The sequence below is a fragment of the Polistes dominula genome, unplaced genomic scaffold (assembly GCF_049000335.1).
Source record: "Polistes dominula isolate Pdom_NZ unplaced genomic scaffold, Pdom_raw_medaka contig_28, whole genome shotgun sequence".
Classification (NCBI taxonomy): Eukaryota; Metazoa; Arthropoda; class Insecta; order Hymenoptera; family Vespidae; genus Polistes; species Polistes dominula.
In genome coordinates, this window is record NW_028300879.1 from 3,714,296 (window position 1) to 3,738,610 (window position 24,315).

The 24,315-nt window shown below is 37.8% G+C and overlaps 1 protein-coding gene across 1 annotated transcript; it reads left to right on the forward strand.

Annotated features, from left to right (window-relative positions):
• Positions 1-111: 111 nt before the first annotated feature.
• LOC107070450 (uncharacterized) lies at positions 112-22,743 on the forward strand. The gene has a single exon (XM_015328680.2). It carries the CDS (start codon positions 1,939-1,941, stop codon positions 3,592-3,594), a length of 1,656 nt encoding a protein of 551 aa, XP_015184166.2. The 5' UTR covers positions 112-1,938; the 3' UTR covers positions 3,595-22,743.
• Positions 22,744-24,315: the final 1,572 nt, after the last annotated feature.

Below are 24,315 nucleotides of genomic sequence, written 5' to 3' on the forward strand. Positions count from 1 at the left end.
ATCGAATTTGCGAATATAGGCGAGAGAGTATATCGAGGGAAGAAAGAGGGCGTTGCAAAAAGATAGGGGGTATAGTATCAATGGCATGGGTTCAGAAAGACCACGTCCCTCAGTCGTAGGATGGCAGTCAGCGCGTGACGATTGTGGTGGATGAACGGGAGCATCGTGCTGACACATGAAAAGAGACGGATGTTTGACATCGTTCACAGCCGCGTTTACGCGCTGTCACATGCGGGAGAGTGCTTCTATGTGTGCCTCTATGTGTTATTACGTCGTGTGCGTGTGTGTGCGTGTGCGTGCAAAACGACAATAGCCGAGTAACGACGAGACGACGACGACGTAACGCGACGGTTTCAACGTCATTTTTAACGTTCAAGTAAATTCGGAAAGAAAAAGAAATTTTCAAAAATTAATATCAATAATAAAGATATAACAACAACAAGAAGAACGGTTATCATCATAGGACATTGTCCCTTATCAATGTCAGTCGTTGTCATAACGCAACGAAACGGATAAGTTTAAAAGGCAAGGAAGTTTTTTAAAGAAAGGGAAGAAAGAAAGGAAGAAAGGCAAGAAGAAAGAAAGAAAGAAGGGCGGTTTAATGGGTCCGCAAGCATCGTCGATAATACGGTCGCATCGCGAAGGAAGACGCGCGCACGATCGCCCCCTCGCGTAAACGAACGCTACGCCCTATTCGTCTCGTCTTTCCTCTCGGTTCGTCTCGTCGAAGGTCGGCCGACGTCGTCGCGACGGACCGCGCCGACGGATAAAACGTTTCGTCGAAGAGCCGTGGGAATCAGCCGGCGGAAGGAACAGCGCTGCGCCGTGTGTAGTTTTATACTCAGAAAGAGAGAGAGAGAGAGGGATCAAGAGCGAAAGAGAAAGAGAGGTAGAGAGATAGAGAGAGAAAGAGAGAGAGAGAACGATCTTTCGCGAGGACAAAGACGAAGGAAGACGAGATGCTTGAGGCTCGTACAAAGCTTTCGTCTGGACGAAAACGGTGAAGGGTCCCTTTAAGAGAAAAGGAGAAAACGTCAGAGGGAGAAAGAGTTTTAGAAGAAAGGAGAAGGAGGAGAAAGAAGAAAAGGAAGAGGTGGAGAAGGAGAAGAGAAGGAAGAGGAAAACGTAAGAACGTGACGTTGGATTGCCGGTGGGCGAGGCAAAGAGGAAAGGACCGAAGAGAGATAGAGATAGGCTCACTTTCTCGTTGGTTCTCTCCTTCGGAACGCGAATTTTTTTTTGTCGAATATGCGATAACGCATGTACCCACGACGACTTGGTAAAACTAACTTCTCACGAGGAGGAGGGCTTTCCTCGGAGTTGGATATAAGTTGTTGGTCCAACCCTTGGGTATCACCCTCCTGACGTGACATAGATCCGACTTTGCTGTCGTCTACGCCGTCGTTGTCATCGTTGACATCCTCAATCGTTGTCATCATCATTGTTGCATTCGAGTGCATCCTGACAGACGAAAGAAAGAAAGAGCCAAAGGAACAAGATTTGAAATTACTTCAAATTTTTCGCCTAAAGGAACCTCGGCATTGTCGTCGTCGTCGTTGTCGTCGTCTTCGTCGTTGGCTTTGTAGTCGTCGTTGTAATCGTAATCGTTACGGCCACGACGATTCCGCGAGGATTAGGCAGGCCGCGTGGGCGGAGGGTGCCTTTGTGGGTGCCTCGGTGGACTACGCGCGGAAGGTGACATCGGAAGAGGAAGAGAGGAAAGGAAAAAGAGAGAAGAGAAAAGACGAAGTATCGTTCGTCGTTGACACGATGAGAGCATAGCGAGCAAAGACGAGAAAAAGGACGCGCGACCGCGCATTGTCCTATTCCCCTATTATATATATATATATATTATTATTATATATATATATATATTTTCTAGCCTCCTCCTGCTCCTTCAGATAGGAATATCCTTCTCTCTATCTCCCTCTTTTCAAGATGGCCGCCGCCTGCTACGAAAAAGAATCGGTGGTAGGTGGTACGACGATGCATGGCCACGGTCATCACCATCATCACCATCATCATCATCATCACCATCATCATGCCGTTAATTCGAATTGCGGTACGCCCGGGCAGACGGTTCTACCGGCCGGCTCAAGCGGTATTCTTGATGCCGTAGCCGCAGCTGCTGCTGCTGCTGCTGCCGCCAACGGACCCGGCTCGAACCCGGCCGCTGCAAGCGGTGGTACCGGCACCGCGGCGACGGCTGCAGCAGTAACCACTTACAAGGATTACAAGGACTATTCCCAACCACTTCACGTCGATTGCAGCGTCGAGTACGAGCTACCGAGCCAAGCGAAGCCACCGCCCGGTGGTGGCGAGCCCTTGCTCATGATACACCCCTGCTATTATCGACGAGCCGAACGAGAAAGAAGAAGTCCTTTCGTCAACAATCTACCACCACCAACGAACACCCACTCGATATCCTCCTCTTCTTCCTCGAGAAGGATCTCTAGGCGTACCACCGCCTCTTCAGCGACTTCGGCAGTCGCTGCGGTTGCCTCAGCAGTAGCAGTACCAGCTACCGTCGTATCATCCGTTTCTACCTCCACCGTTTCCTCGAGTTCTGCATGTACCGCCGCGATGGTCGCACCGAGCACCGAGGCTCTCGGGACAAGCCTTATATCCTCGACCAACGGCCAGATGTCTTCAGTTGCCGTGGCTGCCTCCTATCGAGCCGCTCTTAATGCCGCTGCTGCGGTTTCTCAACAACAGGCTCAACAACAACAACAGCAACGACGCCACCAACATCAGCAGCAGCAACAACAGCAACACACGCTTCATCATACTCAGCATCGAACACATCCAACTCATCCGCTGCACCAACAGCAACAACAACAACAGCAACAACAACAACAGCAGCAGCAACAGCAGGTCCAACAACAACAGCAACAACAACAACAACAGCAGCAGCAGCAATCTCAAAATTCGATTACGCCGACAACTTCGGCTTCCGACCTCATTTCTGCCGACGAAAAGGCAGTTATATCAGGTATTTATCAACACTACTTCCGGGCGATGCGAGCCCATAACCATCAGCATCGACAGCAACAACAACAACAGCAGGTCCAACAACAACAACAGCAACAACAGCAGCAGCAGCAGCAGCAACAACAACAACAACAACAACAACAACAACAGCATCATCATCATCGTACTACGCATCAACTTCATCAACAGCAACCTCACCAAAGCGACAGAAGTTCCTCCTCTTCGTCTGCCACGTCAACGACCACTTCGGTATCCGGTATCCTACGGCCAAGTTATCAACAAGCGTATAGCGTATCGACTAGCTCGAACTCATCGAGTCATCATCGTTCAGTTACGGCGTCCGTCCTAGCGCATCATCCTTACAGGCGACCAACCTCGACATTATTATCGCGAACAACGTCGCATCTCGGGCAGCAGGCTTCCTCTTCTTCCTCTTCCATAAACTCGTCCACCATCAGTGCTTCCAACGGCGTAACGTCCAGTGCCGTTTCTAGCGTGTACGCCGGTGCGATACATAGGCATCACGCGACCTCATTGCATGCCCTTCAAGCGGCGGGCTTCTACGAGACGCCCGGTTATCACGCTCTCCTACCCCAAAGCTAGACAATCGAGAACGGCTTCTCTGATCAGCCAATGCGTCGTTCATTCGGAGAATCGATCTCTCCTTTTGACGCCTCTAACCTCTTCATTCCGGTATCGTGAAAAGGTAATCACAAAGTTGTCCCTACTCCTCCTCCTACTTCAGAAGAAGACCCAACCCTCGTCATATTCCCACCCTCCTTAACGTTTCACCCTTGTCAACCTTATATTCCGTATCTCGTTGTAATTTTCCAGGACGGAGAGCTTAAGCTCACAACAGCTGGTAATGGTCGACCGGGTAGACGGAAAAAAGATGACGTGTAGTGTAAATGTCCTCGAAAATGTTAAAAAGAGAAAAAAAAAGGAAAAAAGAAAAAGAAAAGAAAGAGACAGAATGTGTTATAGCGAGAGACAGCTGAAATGGTTGACCCTGTGTGGATCGAACGTTTCCATCCACCTGCAGTCTTTTTCTCTTTCTTTCTCTCTCTTTTTTTCTTTTTAAACATCATCGTTCTCTATTGGCATGGCTCAGGTACTTGGAAGATGCTGTTTGCACAAGAAAGAGGAAGAGGGAATGAAAGAAAAGAGACCTTAGGAAAGAGAATTCTCGTTGAATCTCTTTGGCAAGAGCTTTTAGCTCGCGGCCCCCCTCCCTCCACCCCGCCTATACATATACACATCTCTCTTCGTTCTGGCTGTGTGTGTGCGCGCGCGTGTGTGTGTGTGTTATCCGCTTTGAAATTCGACGTGCCGTCACGGCCGAAGACCGACGACGAATATCCTCGTCGTTCCGCGAACACGGTAATCGTGTAACCGTATCGATTTCCATGGCTTAGGCAGTATTTCCACCGGATTTCGCTCGGTCTACTTTCGCACAGAGAAATGATGATCGCGCTCGTTCGTCCCTTCTACTGTCGTCGTCCTCGATGAAATTCTGAACCTTCTCTTTTCTTCCTTTCTCCTTCTATTTCCTTTTTTTTCCCCGTTTCAATTTAAATCACCGACAAAGTCTTTTGAAAAAAAGAAAAGAATTGAGATTCCTTCCTTCGTTCAAAGATTCTATCAATTTTCAACTGACTCATATATATGTATATATATGTACAAAAGATCGTATTTAATAATTTACAATATTTTAATCAACATGTATTATAATTGAAATTGACCGTAGTTAACGAAGAAACACGTTAAATAATAGCAATCTTATAAATAAAAGAAACTACAATATAATTTTCAAAGAACTAGAGAAAAATATAAAAGAGGATTGCGAAATGAAGATAGAACGCGTGAGTTCTAAACATGCTACTAAAGCAACTTTCAGAATTCTTCGATCGGTTTCTAGGAATCGATCATGCTAGATTAGGGCGGTGAGGAGGTTGGTTAGGAGTAGGGTGGGGGAAGGAAGGAGTAGAGATAGATGGAAGAAGAAGGTGGAGGAAGGAAGAACTAAAAGTCGGGCTTCTTTTCTTGACGTGTGCCGTTCGATTTTTAGCCAGTAAGAGAAAAAAAGACAGATAGAAGATTTCTAGGAGATAGAAATAAGCTTGTATAATAGTATAGGAAGGAAGGAAGGAAAGAAAGAAAGAAAGAAAGGAACTCAGAAACTCAGACAGAAAGTAAGAAAGAGAGAGAGATAGGAGACGAAAAGGACCGCGACTGCGCCGGTGGAACGTCGCAGCAGTCAGTAGGTACGCCCGCAGGCATCCTTATCCGTTCTCCTCGTTCTACCAAGACGACGTATCTCCCTAGAAAGCCGAGACGGTCTTGGATTTCTTCCTCCACCACCACCACCACCACCTCCTCCTCATTCTCCTGCTGTTCCTGCTCCTCTCGCTTCTCTTGCTTCTCTTGCTCCTCCTCCTCTTCCTCCTCCTCCTCCTCTTCCTTCTTCTTATCCTTCTCCTACTTCTTCCTTATGCTCTTCTTCAGCTATCTCTTTTTCTTCTTCTTCTTCTTCTTCGTCTTCTTTCTTTCATTCTTTCATTATTTTTTTGTTTCTTTTCTTCTTCTTCTTCCCTCCGTCCTGCGCCCTTTTTCAAAGAGCGCGCTCAAGGAGAAACGGATGGCGGGGACCGTATTTCGTTACACGGTAACGATCGATCAACGTGACCGCACGACCGCACTGGCGGTATGGCTGAGCCGAGGCGAAACCAGACGAGAGAAAGAGAGGGAATATACCGGGCCCCGACAGGAAGGATAGTGAGATGGAGAGATGGGGGTGTGGTTGAAAGAAAGAAAGAGAGAGATACATTATTGATGCAGATAGAATGAGCGAGATAGACGAATTCAGACAGACAGGAACATTCAGGCTGACTGAAGATAGAGACACGTTTAGGCAGAAAGAGAGAGAAAGACATATTTAGATAGAGTAAAGAGAGAATTTGATCAAAAACGAAACCCCTGACGAAACCCAGAGCTTCCCGAACCCAGACCCTGGCATATGCAACAACTTTGTATTCCAAAAACACCAATCCGCATCCTCCTTGCACACTTGCGCGGCACCGGGGGTCTGTCTGTCTGTCTCTCTTTTGCCTTTCAGGATAAGAAACGTGACAGCGCGTATTATATTCTTTTTGCTATTCGAGACATACTCCTGCGTATCAACGCACAACGCAACGCCGTTTCCGTTTGCTTGTCTTTCTCTTTTTCTTTTACTCGTTCTATCTATCTGCCTGTTTGTCTGTCGTCAACAGTTTGGTTTTTGCTCGATCAGAGCGGTACTTTATCGATCGTTATATACGTACTACTCTTCTTAACTTCGTGTATGTTTATCTATGGGTAATGTGTGTATGTGCGCGTGCCGACTTCGTAAAACTCGGTAAAACACATGGTATTGGTGGGTGGGCGGTAGTTGGTAGTGGTAACGCTGGTGAGAAACTTTTTTTTTCTCGGATCTATTACGTTTTCACTGGCTTCACGTTTTCTACGAACTTATCAATGATTATAAAAAAGAAAAAAACGGAATCTCGTATCCGATGGTGTACTTTTCTTTTTTATATATATATATATATATTGTATAATATTTGATTAATTTTATCGTTATTATTTATATCTCGACACGGAATATTTAGTTTATTTAATCAATCCCGAATCGAATTTTTGTCGAACGTGCTTTAAAATTTCGTTTTCCCCTCCAATTCGCGAGAGAGGAATGTGTGACGTTGAAAGTAAAAGAGAAGGTATAAAATGAATAAAAAATAAAGAGCAACAAAAAAGAAAACTCCAAAAACAAAAATAGAACAAAATTAAATAAAAATATGAGAAGGGAAAAAGAAGAGAAGAGAAGTGAAAAGAAAGAGAGAGAGAGAGAGAGAGAGAGATAGAACGTTTCCATAGACGGCATGGAATTTCTGCGGTATACGCGAGCTGAACAAGGTCCGCTTTGTAGAAGGAATTCAAGTTGGTTGGAGGGGTTGGTGCTGTAAAGAGGAGGACATCTAACGTTGTGTAAACTTCGAGAGGTTACAAGAGTAGCGCGGTAGAGACGTGACTGTAATTTCATTCAACCTCCTCCTATGTATGTATGTAATGTATATATGTACAATATACGTCTCTATATGCATACATATACATATAAAAGTAGTCTCTTCTCGCTAGAGTCATGCTGCTCCACGTTCTAGATCGTTGTTCGTGTGTTGATTCCATCGAAGATTTCAGTTAGAGATCTAGGCCTTTTCTACGTAAAACATTTGACGTATAACATGCTAGTGAATATATTGAAATGAAAATTTATTGGGTAAAGAGGAGAATGAAAGAAGAGAATAATTCGACTCCTTTTGTGATATTTCTGTTTTATTATTATTATTATTATTATTCTCCTCTTTATTTTTAAATCTATTTTTAAAAATAATTTTCCTCGCACATGGCTTAATATTAAAGAGTGTGTGGAATTTTAAAAGTAAATTTGTTAAAAGCAAGCTATACGATATGGTTTTTTATTTTTTTGTTATTGCGAATCACGCGACAAGGCACGAATCGGGATTTGCAGTCTTAGAAACATGAGAGAAGGAATATTGTTGTTACATCACGGGGTATATTGGAATCGTGTGCTGTTGCAGCTTGGTGCGTGTTCGAGAATAGTCACGTGCATGCAGATCGAATCATAAAGAAAGGAAGAGAGAAAGATAGATAGAGAGAGAGAGAGAGAATTATAGGATGAAATCTTTTATTCAATTGTATCAAGATAATACGTATAATAATTAACAATAATAGGATTAAGAGAGAGAGAGAGAGAGAGAGAGAGAGAAGGAAACAGAAATAGATTGAACAAAGAGAACATCGTTCTTATCTATTATTTGAACACCCCCATTATACGGGAAACTACTACTTGTATATCTAACCCGGTTTGTTTTATTTTTCTTTATATTTTTTCCTGTTTCTTTTTTTAACAAGCCGATCGTAACGGAGGGATGCATTTCCTGTTCGAAATCGAACGGGATGGCCGAGGTTAAACGTTCGTCCGCCGACATTTACTCGACGATGGAAGAAGGAAGAGGGAGCGAGCATTATCGTATCTCGTTGAAACCCCCGTTGAACTCGTTATATAATATGACGTCGACATTAGGCAATTAAGAGAGTAACTGTGTATTATTCCACGTATGTACGTATGTATTTATGTATATACGCATACATGTATATGCATGTTTTTATATATATATATATATATATACATTGATATATCTAACGTACGTAGAAGAATAGACGTTTGTTGTTCGCAAAGGTTTCACAGTGGGTCGTGACCTCGACTTTGCCTCTTTACAAAACGTGAATAAGAGCCCACACAACGGGTTCCCTCTCTCTCTCTTTCTTTTTCTTAGAATTCAACGATGAAGACTCTGCATAACCATCTTCGTCATCGTTTTCGAGTTTCAAGTCTACTATCTCTTTCGCTTATACTTTCTTCCTCTCTCTCTCTCTCTCCTCCCTTTCTCCCACCCACCTTCTCTCTCTCTCTTTTTTTCTGCTTTGCTATACAGATATATGTAAGAAGTGGGTTTAACGTTTATGAAATGTTAGCTTCGTAAGAGTTGACTTTACGTTAGCAAATTTTCGTTTGGTTTGCTATCGTTTTTGAGAAACATACTGACGGATAGATAGACATACACATAGATAGATAGAGAGTGAGAGAGAGAGAGAGAGAGAGAGAGAGAGATAGTAATAGCTTAAGATCGTTACAAAGTAAGCGGGGCGAGTCAAGTCGTAGCGACGTGATGTACGCGGAGAACCGTAATGAGTTTTTGCGGCTGGTCTCGAAATTAGACGCTACGCCTCCGTCGAAAAGCATTTCGTTCCTGGCACTTACCCTCGGCTGACTCTCTCTCTCTCTCTCTTTCTCTCTTTTTCGTTCTCTGTCTGACTGTGTCTGTCTCTGTCTATCTTTCACGTGGCGTAGCATTTCCGTCCTGCTGTTTTTGCTCGTCCGTAGGGAACGAGTCTCTCTCTCTCTCTCTCTCTCTTTCTCTTCCTCCCCCTCAGCTCGCCTCACCACCTCTCTTTCTATCCATCTCGTCGTTCGAAGCGTGGAAAAGCGCCGTCGGACACCGGGCATAATTATTTCAGTTTGCGAACGCTGACGTTGCACGTTATTCGAAACCCATGGTGGTGGTGGTGGTGGCCGGCGGTCGATGTTAAAAAGCCTCGAAGAAAGAAGGAAGGTGGTATCGTCATGAAAAAAAATTTCGCTTCCCTTCGAAAGGATACGCCCGATAATCACTATGAAATTTCACTTGGAACGATCGAACGTATATATATATATATACTATTTTATAATAATATATTTGATATCGTACATTGGATCTTACTTTGTCTCTTACTTTTTCTTTTATGTTGTTTCTCTCTTGTATAGATTGTACATATTATATTTTAAGTTTTACTTGTGTGTGTATATAGATAGATAGATATATATATATAGATATTAAATTGATCTATTATATTATTCTTATAAATGAAATTTAATTGGTTTCTTTTATTTTTTATGTTACTCTAATTTATATTATTAATATTAAAAAGGAAATAATTAATTATTATATATAATTAGTCTTTTTTTTTATTTAAGATTATACATTAACACGAATATTTTTACAAATAAAAAATTCCCTGTCTTCTGATAAAAAAAAAAATAAAAATGATATTGAGGACAGAGATGATTAACCATACAATCTTTGGAGTTTTGCAAATCGTGATTTTTTTTTCTGTTAACCCTATGTATACTACAAACCTGGATAATAATGCGATATCATTCGTAGTCCTCTCTCTTTCTCTCTTTCTCTCTTTCTCTTTCGTGTTCGAAGAATTTACGAATAAAATACGTGGACGTTGAGTCTTCGAACATGTCGGATCTTCTTCATCCATATGTCATGCCAACATGAAATTCTTTCTTTCTCTCTCTCTTTCTTTCTTTCTTTCTCTTTTGTACACTTTCGTTCTCAGGACTGAGCTGGCCAACAACCGGTACTATCTTCTGGAAACGACAATGGTGGGTTTTACTCTCCCTTCGTTCATTTTATACAACCAACGTGTGTGCTCGTTCTCTTCTAGCCCTCGTGGAAAAATAAAAAGAATGAAGAGGAAGAGAAGGGAGAGAAGGAACAGTTAGCGAAGGGACGACAAAATATATATATACAGGGACTACGAAAGAGGAATGAACGACGAGGGCGTTCATAAAATCATTCGCGTTTTCGAGTATTCTACTTCACAATTCTAACGTTTCGAATTTATCGTAGGTAGAGAAACTTTCCTTCCCGACATTGGTTACCTTTCTCGTCATCATCTAGCTTACCGAATATCAATTGACAAATCGATATATATATATATGTATATATATGCGATCAGTGAACGGTGTACACCACACTACCACCACCACTACCACTACCATCTTTCTCTATTTCCGTACTTACCTAATACGATCGATAACTAATAAAAATCGTTCTATCCGTTACACATATTACGTCATGGAAAAGTTGATTCTCAGTTAAGGTCGTAACGTAATTTCTTCGATCGCTTTATCTTTCTTTCTCTCCCACCATTCTCTTTCTGTCCTACTCTATTTCTTACTTTCTTTATATCTTGTTATTTAAGGAAAGAAAAAACTTTTTTTAGAATATTTACAAATTCGTTTGTGAATAGATTAAAAACGTCTCTTCTAATAATACATTCTTAATACGTATTTTTAAAAGTCATTTTAAAACAAGTAGATAATTATATATTCTAGTATATATAACCCAATTTTAAAATATTAAATTAGAGAAAGAATAAACTTTTACTTTATTGTTATAAGAGAAAAGAAAAAAAAAGAGGAAATTAATGACTAATTTGGAATTATATTTGAGATCTAATAAAAGAAGGGAAAAAGAAAAGGCCAGGTTCCCACAAGCTTTTGACTTTTGTCAAAATACGAAGAGTAGACAATTTTTGGACGGTGAGATGGTGTATAGTATAGCATATCAGTTATCCCAAAGAACAGAACAGGGCTCTCCACTGTGTTCCGTCGATAATGGTACGCAGTGGGTCGACGTCGTTATGCATACAGGGTGCTCCCCTACTTGCTTTCGGAATGCCATTTCGGAAATTCTTGAATTATTATGCGCCACGGTCAAACGTTGTTCTTTCTCTTTCTCTATCTATCCTTTATCTCTATCTACCTCTATAACTATCTCTTTCTCTATTTCTCAAACGATCTGCTTTCAACTTATTCATTTATCTCTCTCTTATCTCTTTTCATTTTATTTTTATTTTATTTTTTTTTTTCTAAGCTACCAGCCACTTTGTTTTATTTTTCTCTTTCTCTATTGCTTTTACGTTCCAAGTCAGTCTCTTTGAGAGTTTGTCAAAAGACATGTTCGAGTAACTTCGAATATGACGATAATAATGGCTTCTCAAGCCTTTCCGCAAAGTCATCGCCGTGTATGTCGTGCCTTGTATTTTGCCTTAAAGATATGTGCCTCCACCTCCACCTTCTACTCCTCCTACTCCTCCACCTCCTTCTTCCTCACTCTTTCTCTATTCCTCTTTACTTCGACGTTTTCTATCTTTCTTTGACTCATTTTAACTTACACGATGTACACGACGAACAACCAACCAACCAACCAACAACAACGGACGACAACGACGACATAGACGATGACGATGACTATGACGACGTCACGGTGGTACGCACGCGTAACAAACCCACATCCGTTATCCAAAGGGGACAGCAGCAACACGCGTGTCCTCCAACTTCGTTTTCAACGCTTTCGAGAATATCGTTTACCGATTCAATGCAATATTTTATATTTTTATCGCTTGCGTTATATTTTCTCAAAATGTTCAATGTTATTTGCATTAGTCTCTCTTTCTCTCTCTCTCTATCCCGAAGTGCATTTATCAATGAATCCATGTCAGTATATGTACTATGGGTTCCAACTATTAAATTTTGATGAAAAAAAACAAACCCAACATTCGTAATATCGATAATTATATATGGTGGTTTATACATTTATTTCGTCTCTTTCATAATCAACTTTACACTTAAGTCGCGTTATCATTATATATATTGACAACTGATATAACAAGGTTTGCTTGTAAAAAAAGTTCGATTGATTCTACGCAATAGTTTTTTTATTGATAACACTTTCAAATATGAAAAGTGAAAAGCACCATTTTCGAAAAAGTAAAAGTGCTGTTTAAGCTAGAAAAAAATTGTCTTATGTATATAGAGAAGAAGTATAGATATAACACCAATGTTAAAATTGGTTTGCAAAAATTCAATCAGGAAATTTTGTTGTTGAAGATGCACCAAGTTTTGGAAAGCAAGTTAAAATTGATGAAAATACAATAAAGTGATTTTAAATTATGCAAGTCGACGAATAAGAACTAGTGAAATTATTTTGAGAGATGAAATTTATTAAATTCGATTTATTTACGATGATTTGAAACGCTTTAGGTTTCAATCTCAAAGATGAACATACAAAAATATCGTCTTTCATTTTCATAAAGAAAAACGAAATTACTTTTCTAACGATTCACAATATTTACGACACTTCTATATTTTAAAGTTTTCCTTTTTCTATGAGTCATAGTATAAAACAAAATTATTATTAATTTATTTATCTCGATCTTAATCACTTGAATATAAAGGTATCGTTGTTTTTTTTTTTTTTTTTTTTTTTTAAATAAATTATTCATCCTTTTTATTGAAATGTATATATCGATGTATTTTTATTTTCTCAAAGTTGACGAATGAATTCCATTTAAAGTGCGTTCATTTTATATCTAAAAGAGAAGTTTTTCAACCTTTATCCTAGAAAAAGGTTTCGTCTGTTGTATCGCAAACTTTGACCCAGATTTCAATCGACCTCTTTTTATTCTTCTCTATCTTTCATTCTTTCTTTTTATCTCGTTCATCCACATTCATCCGAAGAAGTCTCGTTACGATGCACCTTCTTTTCTAATATCACGAGACATATACATAGTCTTCCTTGGATCAAACTACGATTCTTCTTCCTTACCTTTGAAAAATTTACACGTCTCGATTCTCCTACACCCTTTCCTCTAACCCACTTTATATATATATATATAGACACATATTGGTATCGTGGATTGTATTTGAGAACGTATCATTCGAATGTATCGACTTTTTCTCAAATTGCTTAGATATATTATCATCGTCATCGTATTTGATTTCTTGAAATATTTTCAACGACACTTTCTTGTTACCCTACCTAATTACAAACCTTTTTTTATTTACATTTTATTTCATTTTATTTTTATTTTCACAAAGTTTCAATTCGAAACGTTGCATTACACTCGAACCATAATTGTCATCCATATAATCAAAAAGCTACCTTTATTTTCCCACCAACTGTGTATAAAAGACCTTTTTCGAGGGGAATCATCGTTAACACTAACGAACATTATCACGCGTCCAAATCGTTTTCGAAACATTTTTTTGTCCTAATCTTTGACTTAAAGAAAGCTACAGGAGTACCTTAATATCTGAAATACGATCCTTCCTTTCTTTCTTCCTACCTGCGATTTTAAAAGTTATATTTTATTGTTTGATCTTTGGCGAACACAAAAGAAAACCGAAATACCCATAGACTCTGTACATACTTGAATGGAAAAAAAATATATATATATAGCTACTAAATAAACGCATATATATATATATATATATATATGTGCAACTAACTATTGTGATTATTCACAATAAAAAGATTTCTTTTATTTATGCTTTTTTATAATACAATTATTATCATCATCATCGACGTGAGTCAATGTGATATCATTAAACACTTTCACATTAACTGTATAAATCTCCATGTCAGGAAAATGTGTAAATTTTTTCCTGCAAAAAAAAAAAAAGAAGTGTGCCAATAAACGATCGTTCCTACTTTATTAAACTTCTCGTCCCATTACTGATCAACGAAACGACGAGAAACCCATTTCTCTCTTTGTTCGCCATTATTCGTCGAATTTCTTTTGTGCTCGCCAAATTTCTATTCGATTTACAATAAGAAAAAAGAAAATGGACCCTAGATTTATCCCTGCCTCTCTCTCTCTCACTCTCATTGCCCACCCCTCTTCCCCTATCTTTCTCTCTTCTTTTTCTCTTCTCGAATGAAAATGATTTATGAAATTTTACAATAACAGTAACAATAATAATAATAATAATAATAATAATCAATGTTATAATATTTTCAGGTAGTATACGTACAGTTTATGACTATACCGTAAAAAAGAGAAAATTCATAATCTGTCTAATCATATTCTGTGTAAAAAAAAAAAAAAAAGAAAAGAGAAGAAAAGAATCATTGAAGAGTATCTACTGAAATTATTATGAAAAAAAAAAGAAAAAAAGAATTTCCTTTCTCTTCTACCTCCTCTATACTTTACGTCTACCCGATCGAAACTATAGCATGTAACCCTCGATTATCGTTCGCGTTCTACGTGACTCGTGAACGTACTGGACGTAGACTGGAAAAAGAAAAAGAAAAAAGAAAAATTCGAATAAAAAGAAAGATAGATTGTGAGGGTAGGTAGAAAGAGAAAGAGAGAGAGAAAGAGAGAGAGAGAGAGAGAGAGAAAGGAGAAAGATAGAGAACATTCACGATTCGTATCTCGTGAAGAGAACCTAACTCACATGATACGAGATTCGTCTCTATGTATTTTACTTATGTGAGTGTGTGTGCGTGCATGCATGCGTGCGTGCGTGCGTTGAAAAGAGAACGATTCTCCACGGTCGCCTCCCTTGGCTTTTTTAATATCATCCCCTCATCCACCCTTTTTGCCAAAGCCGCCAGCCAGCCAGCCAGCTATCCCCTTTTGCGTACGTTTCGTTATGCGAATCGTGACGAGTACTATGCGATAACACGTATCTCCTTCGAATAGAATTTGCTATGACTATTTAACTCGGCCTTAAAATTCATATTAAGAAAAATAATAAGATGATGAAGAAGTAAATGATGATGATAATGATTATGATGATGATGATGATGATGATGATGAAGAAAATAAATAATGATAATGATAAACATAAATATAAAGATGAAAATGAAGAAATAACTGAGGTGAGAGTAAAAAGATAATGATGACATAAACTGCCTCAAATACTATTGATTAAATTATTATTCTTATTCTTATTATTATTATTATTATTATTATTATTATTATTATTATTATTATTATTATTATATCATTATACTTATCATTATTATGATTTTCATTATTGTAATTATAAACGCTTTAGCGCATTCGCTAATGACTGATATATAGTTGAAAATGAAGGAAAGAATAAACAAAAAAATGGCAGGAAAAATGAGAGGGAGGAGTTGGGGATAGGAGGGGAGGGGAGGGGAGGGGAGGGGAGAGGAAGGGGGTTGGGACTATAAAACTGAAAATAAAAACAAACAAAAAATAGTAAGGCTGAGGATTTATTAAGAAAAGATAAAAATTGTATGTATTAGCGATGAATACTTTTCCGAATGATGTGAAATGATGTAGAAAAAAAAAAACGAAAAAAAAAACAAGTTAAAAAAACGAGCCAACGGGAAAGCCAAAAAGAAAAAGAAAAAGGGGGAAGGGGGGATAGGAAAGAGAATATAATTAAAATATGAAATTGGGAACTTGGATAAGTTCACCTGTCAAAAGTGGGATACGTCACGAAGTGAATAAGTAGTAATAGTAGTAGTAGTAGTAGTAGACCTGACGATGGCACATTAACGTTCCTAATTAAATGTAAAATTAAATGTAATATACGCATTTTTTGTTGTGTTTTTTTTTTTATCTTTTTTTATTAATTTTATTTTGCGTGTTCATTTTGAATGAAGAAAGAGATAGAAAAACGACGATCATAGGGGATCATCATTAGTGTCATCGTCAGACCCTTCTTCTTGATTTATCCCAAGAACGTAGATCCAATCTTTTTAGGTTTTTTTTTTTCTTTTCCTTTCTTTTTTCTTCATTAAGAAACTACATTAAAAAAAGAAAAAAAAAGAAAAAAGAAAAAAAAGGAATGAAAGAAAGAGAAAAGAATTTTCCTTTTGGCTCCGCGAGTGATTTCTACGAGAAAATCTGTAAACTGCGTGACCATGTGTGTGCGTGTATGTTTGTGTGCAGATATACGAGTGTGAGAGAGAAAGAGAGAGATAAAAAAATCATAGTTAATGGAAATCAGAATGAAGTTCGTTCCTAATCGTATCGCCTTTAATCCTAATATTCGAACGAGATATAGCGTATCCTCGAAGATGATAAAATTTGCGAATGTTTGAGTGAGAGAGAAAGAGAAAGAGAGAAAGAAAAAAATAGAAAAAATGAGAAGGGATCGATCGATCGATCAATTAATCGATGCACAAGTGTACGCGTGCTTATTGATCACAACAGGCCATTCGAATAATGCATTCGAAATTCCATGGACAATTCGTTCGCAACGATCGTTCTCGCGATAAGTATCGATGATAATAATAATAAATAATAGTAATGATAATGATGATAATGATTATTATGATGATGATTACGACGATGATGATGAAGATGATGATGATGATGATGATGATGATGATGATAATATTAATAATAATAATAGTAATAATAATACTAATAATATTAATAATACTAATAATATTAATAATAATTATTATAACTATAATAACAATAATAACCACGACGACGATGACGAATGATAATGATGATAATGACGATGATGATGATGATGATAATAATAATAATAGTAATGACAATTACTATAAGAAGTATGATCACGATTATGACATAAAAGAAAAAAAAAAGAAAAAAGAAAAAAATTATTACTCTCGAACTATCGTCGTGCTCGAAAACACACGTTTCGAGTGTTCTTTATACTCGTAATCGAAATTGAAATTGATTTCTTCCTATTCTCGATTGCGAAAATGATTATTCGAGTTATCGACAATCGTTCGAGTAAAAACACGATCGGAAGATGATGATGATGATCCCCGATTGTATAAATCGATAAAGTTTTTCAAAAAATCGAATAATTTATATTCTTCGGATAAATTCGATGGTTAGAAGAGATGGGTGGGGATTGTAGCAGCAGGCGGGCGGGTGAGCGAGGGTAGCACGTTAAACGATTTTTCTTCGAACGCATGCATGGGATTCGTAACGCATTGTTATTTTACTCGATTCGGATGACGTAATAAAAAAGGGAGAGAGAAAGAGAGAGAGAGAGAGAGAGAGACGATGTGTGTTGTAAAGTCCAAAAGAATTGAAGAATCGAGAACGATTATTATTCGTGAAAAGACCTTCGACCTCGTGAATGGTTTATTTTAAAAAGACACGTTGCGAACGCAATTGGACGGCCAAGAGATCGTACGCTCCCGTTCTCTAAATATTCCGAATGAATTATTCCTACACGTAAAAAGAAGAATTTGCGTATGAGTATGTGTGCCTGTCTGTCTGTATGCGTATGCGTATGCGTGTGTAAGTAAATAAGTAAGTAAGTATATATATATATATATATACGTTAATACGTATGAGGAGAGTATGAGAAAGAATTAAGGATAAAGATAATCGCGTAAGTCCCCGTTCTCGTAGAAGACGCAACAACAGAGCACGATATACATATATCGATTCGACGACGACTGGATTGCGTCCCGAAGGAGAGAGAGACCACTACCACCACCAGCACACGGTACAACTCAACCACCGTGTGTGTACCCATTCGGCGTTTCTCGCGTATTATACGGGCTCGAAGAGAATATACGACAATAAAAAAAAAAAAAAAAAAAAAAAAAAAAGGATCGTAGAGCAGTTCGAAACACGATCCATACTTACTCCGTGAGAGTTAATCGAGAGACGGACGAACTCCTACGGCTTTTATAGCAGCTAAGCTCGTAAAAGATATACCTACGGCTTTTTCTGTGGAACTGAGAAAGAGAGAGAGAGGACCCACCATCGAACGAATACCACCATCACCACTATCAACAACAACCAATCCACCACCCAAACCCTGAGTTCAGGAAAAGCAGTAGAAAGACGTTTAGACGTTAGAGACTGAGGAGGACACGGAAAAGAACTACGGGCCTGGATGACGTTAACTTAGAGAGGTGAAAATGGAGGACGAGGTGGAGGAGGAAGAGGGATATTGCCTTTGGTAGGTAGTGAAAGATTGAAAGAGAAAAAGAAAAAGAAAGAGGAAGAGAGAGAGTATGCTCAGGAATGAGCCAAAGCTTTTTCTCTCTCTCTCCTCTCTCTTTATTCTTTTCTTTTTCGCGTATACGCTAAAAAGGGGCGGGCGGCTGAACAGACCCGCCGTGTGGAGGAGAGTCGAAAAGAGGCAGCTTCGAAGTTTATACAGGCAGGTAAAGCTGATGAGAAATGGGAGGAGGAGAAAGAGGAGGAGAAAAGGAGGAGGAGGAGGAGGAGGCTAAAGCAAAATCGTTTTTCAAAAGCAAATTATAATAAATGATCGAAACCGGGGTCTAATCGCAGCAGGAAACGTACTGTCGATTCGCCTTTCTTAAGACGTCCTATTGTACTCTAAGGTTTTTCAGTTCAATGTATATATATATACATAAAGATTTTTGCGACGAGAGACGATGAGTAAGAGTTTAGCCATCTTTCCGCATTCGAGCAATACTTTTGAAGCGGAGTTTCTTTCCCTCATATATAAATTTTTTTTTCTTTTTCTTCGTCAAATACGTAGGACAATGGTTCATAGTCGGCACAGCTCATATATATTTTTTTAAAGAGAGGGTCTCTATACCACTTAAGTCAGTTGCTTTTGCTATGGTTCTTTTAAGTGAAGTTACAACAACTACCACTACTACTACTACTACTACTACTACTACTACTGTTACTATTATTATTGCTACTGAGGCAAAATTTATTATGCGCCCTTGTGCAGTCTCACGAAGTAGGGATTCGGGATCAGATTTTGGTAACAGCTGCCGGCGTATTTTCTTCTCTCTCCGTGTGTAAAGAGGACCCAAGAGATCGAAAAACAGAACCAACGAGTCGAGGAAAAAGGAAAGAGAGAGAGAGAGAGATAGAGAGAGTGTAACAGAGGGAGTGTGTGAGAGATAGTGTCAGAGAGATAACCAAAGCATCGTAGTAGCAGAACACACGGGGTAGTAGTCTGTGCCGAGCCATGGTAACTAGGGTATTGCGGGTTATGGTCGAGCCAGGAGGCATCGTTCGAAACGATGGACCACGCCCCGGCTCTCTCTCTCTCTCTCTCTCTCTGCCATCTCCGCTTCGACGACTCTCGAAGCACGATCGATCCTTTCCTCGCAACAACCTGGCAAAAATTACTACAGCAAAAGTCGAGCACGAAACGGGACAGCCGAATACGCCCCTGGAGCGAACGAACGAGTGAGCGAACGAGCCGAGCGAGCTGAGCTGAACCAAGCCAAGCCGAGTTGAGTTTCAAACTCGAAATGTGCATCACCACCACCACCACCACCACCACCACCGGTTACGATTATTTCGCGTAATCCCCAGGCCTCTGCCAACATCCATTTCAGATTACTGATTGTGAGTACGTTGCCCACATATTATCATCCCGTATACTCCAATTCGATGTTCTCAATGTCCTTTCTGGCTGACATGATTCTTAAAACTATTCATGTTATATTTATTTCATTTTTCTTTTTTCTCTCCTTCCTTTAAGATCTTTTTTTTATCATTCCATGTAATAACAAACTTTCGTTATGTTATCTAATACAATGAGGCCATCGGTACATCTACCATAATATAATAATTCCCTCCCCTCATTCCCTCGTTCCATTCAAATGTGTACTGGGCCAAAAACTTTGTTGTTATCAGTTTAAAGAAAATTACTGAAATCATTGTTTAACGCAATTCCTAATACGTTTTCACGAATTTATCTCAAGTCCAATCTCTTTTTAGTTAAATCATTAAAATTTAGATATTCTTGTAAAGATCGAACCCAGGCCAGAATTAACTTTCTCTCTGTCTATCTCTCTCTCTCTCTTCCTCTTGTTATCTATCTATCTGTATCTCTATCTCTCTCCCCTCCTGCCCTCCTCTTCAACTCCGGTCAATCGATTCCGTCTACCCTACGGTTTGACAACCTCGACGCTTCTCTCCGCACTTCCACCCTCGCGACACGCAGACAGGGTGAAAAGAGAGAGAGAGAGAGAGAGAGAGAGAGAGAGAGAGATACGTGTGTCTACCACATACGGGTTCTATCGCTTCCCGTTTTAACCATTGCCAGGAAGAATGCAATTTTCCGTCATCGAATGCCGTACTGCTGGCAGTTTTACCATCCGTTTCATTATTCCTCTTTTTATCACGTTTATCACGTTTATGTTCTTTCATTTGACTTGATTTGATTTTTATCCATAAAAAAACAAGAATAACGTCTTACTCCCAGAGCCTTTTACATTTTCTCTTAAAACTATTCAGTTTTGTATTTGAATTTCCCCCCTCTCTTTCCTATAAATCCTCTTATTCATATTTATTATTCTCCCTTTTTTATTTTTTGTTCAATATTTTAAAGTTATGCTTAGTTCAGAAAGAATAAGAAGGGACAAGAGAAAAGGGAGAGAGAAAGAGTATGAGAGAAAGAGAGAGAGAGAGAGCAGTAGCAGCAGCAGCCTTCATTCGTTTAGTACGAAATTTCGATTCTCTTCGTTATGTCCTTTGTCCTATTGTTAATTCCTGAATAAGTAGTTCCCACCTTGTCAGTTTTCATGGCAGGTTCTGGATGCATTCTCTCTCCCTCTCTCTCTTTTTCTCTTTCCCTTGCTTTGTCCTTCGGCCGATTGGGAGCAGAACCGCTCGTCAGCCCCCTTTCCGCTAGAGTTGTTACGAGGAGGCTCTCTGCCCTCTTTAGGCCTCCTATTTCTCCTCGACAGTGCGACGATATCGAGGCACTTCTCTCTTCCTCGAGTTGCCGCAATTACGTGGGTCCTAGATGTCTTCTTCTTCTTCTTCTCTTCTCTTCTTCTTCTTTTTCCCTCTGACCCACAACTCCTTTTTCTTTTCTATTCTATTCTATTCTATTCTATTCTATTCTGTTCAGTTCAGTTCTGTTCTATTCTATTCTATCCTTTGCTATTCTTTTCGTCTCTCTTTCTTTTTTTGTTTTGTTTTTGTACTCTTTAAAGTCTCTTCGAAATTTAACAATGAAATTTAACAAAGATAATGTTTCTCATCTAACCATACTTGTTTTCTTTCTCATTATTATTCACATCATTTTGGTCTTACTTTATCATAATATTTATTTAAAATGATAATGATGATGATGATGATGATGATGATAATGATGATGATGATGATGGAGGCACATTTAAAACATTTTATTTTCTTATTATTCTAGTCAAGTTTTCTACAATATTAAAGTCTCATCTTCTGTCGGACACAGAATTCTTTTTTGAATTTCATCATTTTCTTAAGTTCGTTTCCGCGTTGAGACGAGAACTCGGATTCGCGAAATAAGATGATATATAATTTAAAACGCCATCTGCTAGCCTCTTTCTTCTCCACCCTAACGATAGAATCTCTCACAAAATTAGAATTCTTTTTTAAGGTCGGTAAGCTAATTACCATTCCGTTGCCAGCTCTTGATTATAGTTTCGAAACGTTTCGGGATCGACTCTCCTCGAGCTCTCTCTGAAGGTAATTGCCAAAATCATGATTGCGTTTTATACGAATTCTACGTCTTCTCTGTTTTTTCGAAAGGGCAATGTGGAAATTTCGATGAAATAGGGTCGAAGCTAGCCAACCAATTACTGTGCTGTATAAAGGAAACAAAAAAATAATAAAAAAAGAAAAAAGAAAAAAGAAAATTAAATAAAATATAAATATAAATAAAATAAAATAAAATAAAATAAAAAATGAACATACCTAATGCAGTTAAGATAATGTACAAGTCTCTAGTGTGATACATTTCTACGCTTATTCTCTAACTGTAGTCGTGAAGTCTAAAGTACGATACCTCGTTATGGTTTGTAACACGGAGAAGTAGTCCTGTAATAACTAAATAATAATAACAATAATAAAATAATAACAATAATATTAATAATATTAATAATATTAATAAAAATAATAATAATAGTAATAAACAACAATAATATTAATATTAATATTAATATTGATAATATTAATAATAATAATAATAATAATACAACATAATAATAATGAATAATATTAAAATAAAATATTATTAATAATAATAATAATAATAATAATAAAGTACGATCAAAAATCTGCTTAGGCTGACTGTTAAACTCGCGAAAGACGTATTGTATTTCTGTAGGGAGGAATTGTCCTAATAATTGCGAATCGAACATAAGGTTAAAAAGCAACAAAAATAAAAAAAAATAAAAATAAAAGGAAAAAAAAAGAGAGAGAAAGAGGAAACGAGCAACTTCACTGAGAGAACGTGAATAAAGAAAAGAAAAGCCCATAATACATAACAAGAAAAATATAGAGACGTACGAATCACCAATTTATGGATGAATGAATGCGCGAATATTAATGAATGGATGAGTATGATGATGGACGATCGACCAGTCTTCTTGGCTGATTAAACGTGTGCGTGCGTGTATGTGTGTGTGTGTGTGTGCGTGCATGTCACTTTAGCGAGCAAAGTATTTCGACGAGAGTATAGTGTTCGGAATGTACATAATTCTTGTATATAACGAACGAATCACTGATTGTACAATACCACCCAAATATATTTATATTTCATGTTAATGCAATTTTTCTAAAAAGGACCTACTTTTTTTAATCTACGCATATATATATATATATCGTCCATAAATTGAAATACCACATTGTACGATGATTTTCGACGAAAAGACGTTTTATTACCATATTATTTACTAGACGTATTTAAAAAAAAAAAAAAAGAAAAAAATACCCGTTCATCGTCATCACCTTGGTAAAAGCGGAAATTGATGTCTAACGTTTCTCATCGAAGTGAGAATTTTTTCCGTTCCTCTTTTTTTTTCCTTTTTCCCCCTTTTTTACCTCCTTCGGAGTATCGATTAAATGGATGGGGTAAGTACAGTAGCATGTTATAGCATTAAAACGAAGTTTATAACATAATAGGGGGTACTTTCGAATTCGAGAGATTATTCGGCGATGGAATGGAATATATATATATATATATATATATATATATATATATATATCCATCCCATCGTGTTATTTCTTCTTGTGCATTTACAGTGGCAATTATGCGTCGACTATGATACAACACGTGGTAGTCGGGACGGTCTAATTAGTCCTTGGAATCGGTAAAGCCTTTGCTAAAGTCGACTTAATCCTATTGTTAGTTTTTATGTAAGCAAAAGGATTTCACGGAAACAGAGAGACAGAGAAAAAAAAAGAAAAGTATAAAAGTATTTAAATGATCGAGAATAATAATATAATTCTATTTTATTAAAGGTTTTATATTACGTAACGAAGATATACATATAACGTTAGTTGAATTCATACTTTGACAATATGACTTTTTTCGACATCATAAATTATAGAGATAAAAACAGTAGAAAAGGTAATTATTCAAAAGTTAAATAATAAAAGAGGTGAAGGACTAGAATGATACTATATTTAATAAAATGAAATAATTAAGTTAACACTAGTGATATAATAATATTTAACAAATGTCTATGAAATGTTGAAAATTCTTGTTATATAAGAATACTATTTACAAATAATGAAAAAATGAGAGGGTTTGGGCTTTTGATGTGAATATTATATTTCCGTGTAGGAAATGTCATGATTATAAAGATATTTGATAGTTAATTGATTAAACGATTATTTCGTAAAATAGAAATGACTGTACATCGTTTTAATGTGAATAAAAGAAAGAATATTATTCGTTCATTAGTGACGTATGCTTAAATTGCATCGTCAATAGCAAAATCTAAGCAATTCTAAAGCTTCTGCAATTGATTGTACTTCGTATGCAATTTTTTGACTAGTGGAGCCCCCATTTTTTCGAAAAACGAAGCTCTAGCTGTCAATTAGACTGGTGCTGCTCTTTGGATCAAGTGACAACTTGCAGCAACGATAGAATAGTAATGATTGGTTCATTTTGAACATGCGTAGAACTTGTCCAATTTGTCCAATTCAACGCACCAATCAGATTTAACTAGATATGTGGGTAAATAGAACACTTCGATGTTAGATTACATAAGTATTGCAGATTTCAGTTTTTTTACATTTCAATATAATTGGTTTGTGTATTGTAAACGGAATTCTTATTTTTATATCTTCATATGATACATTTTTAAAAGGAAGATTATAAAGAAGATAATG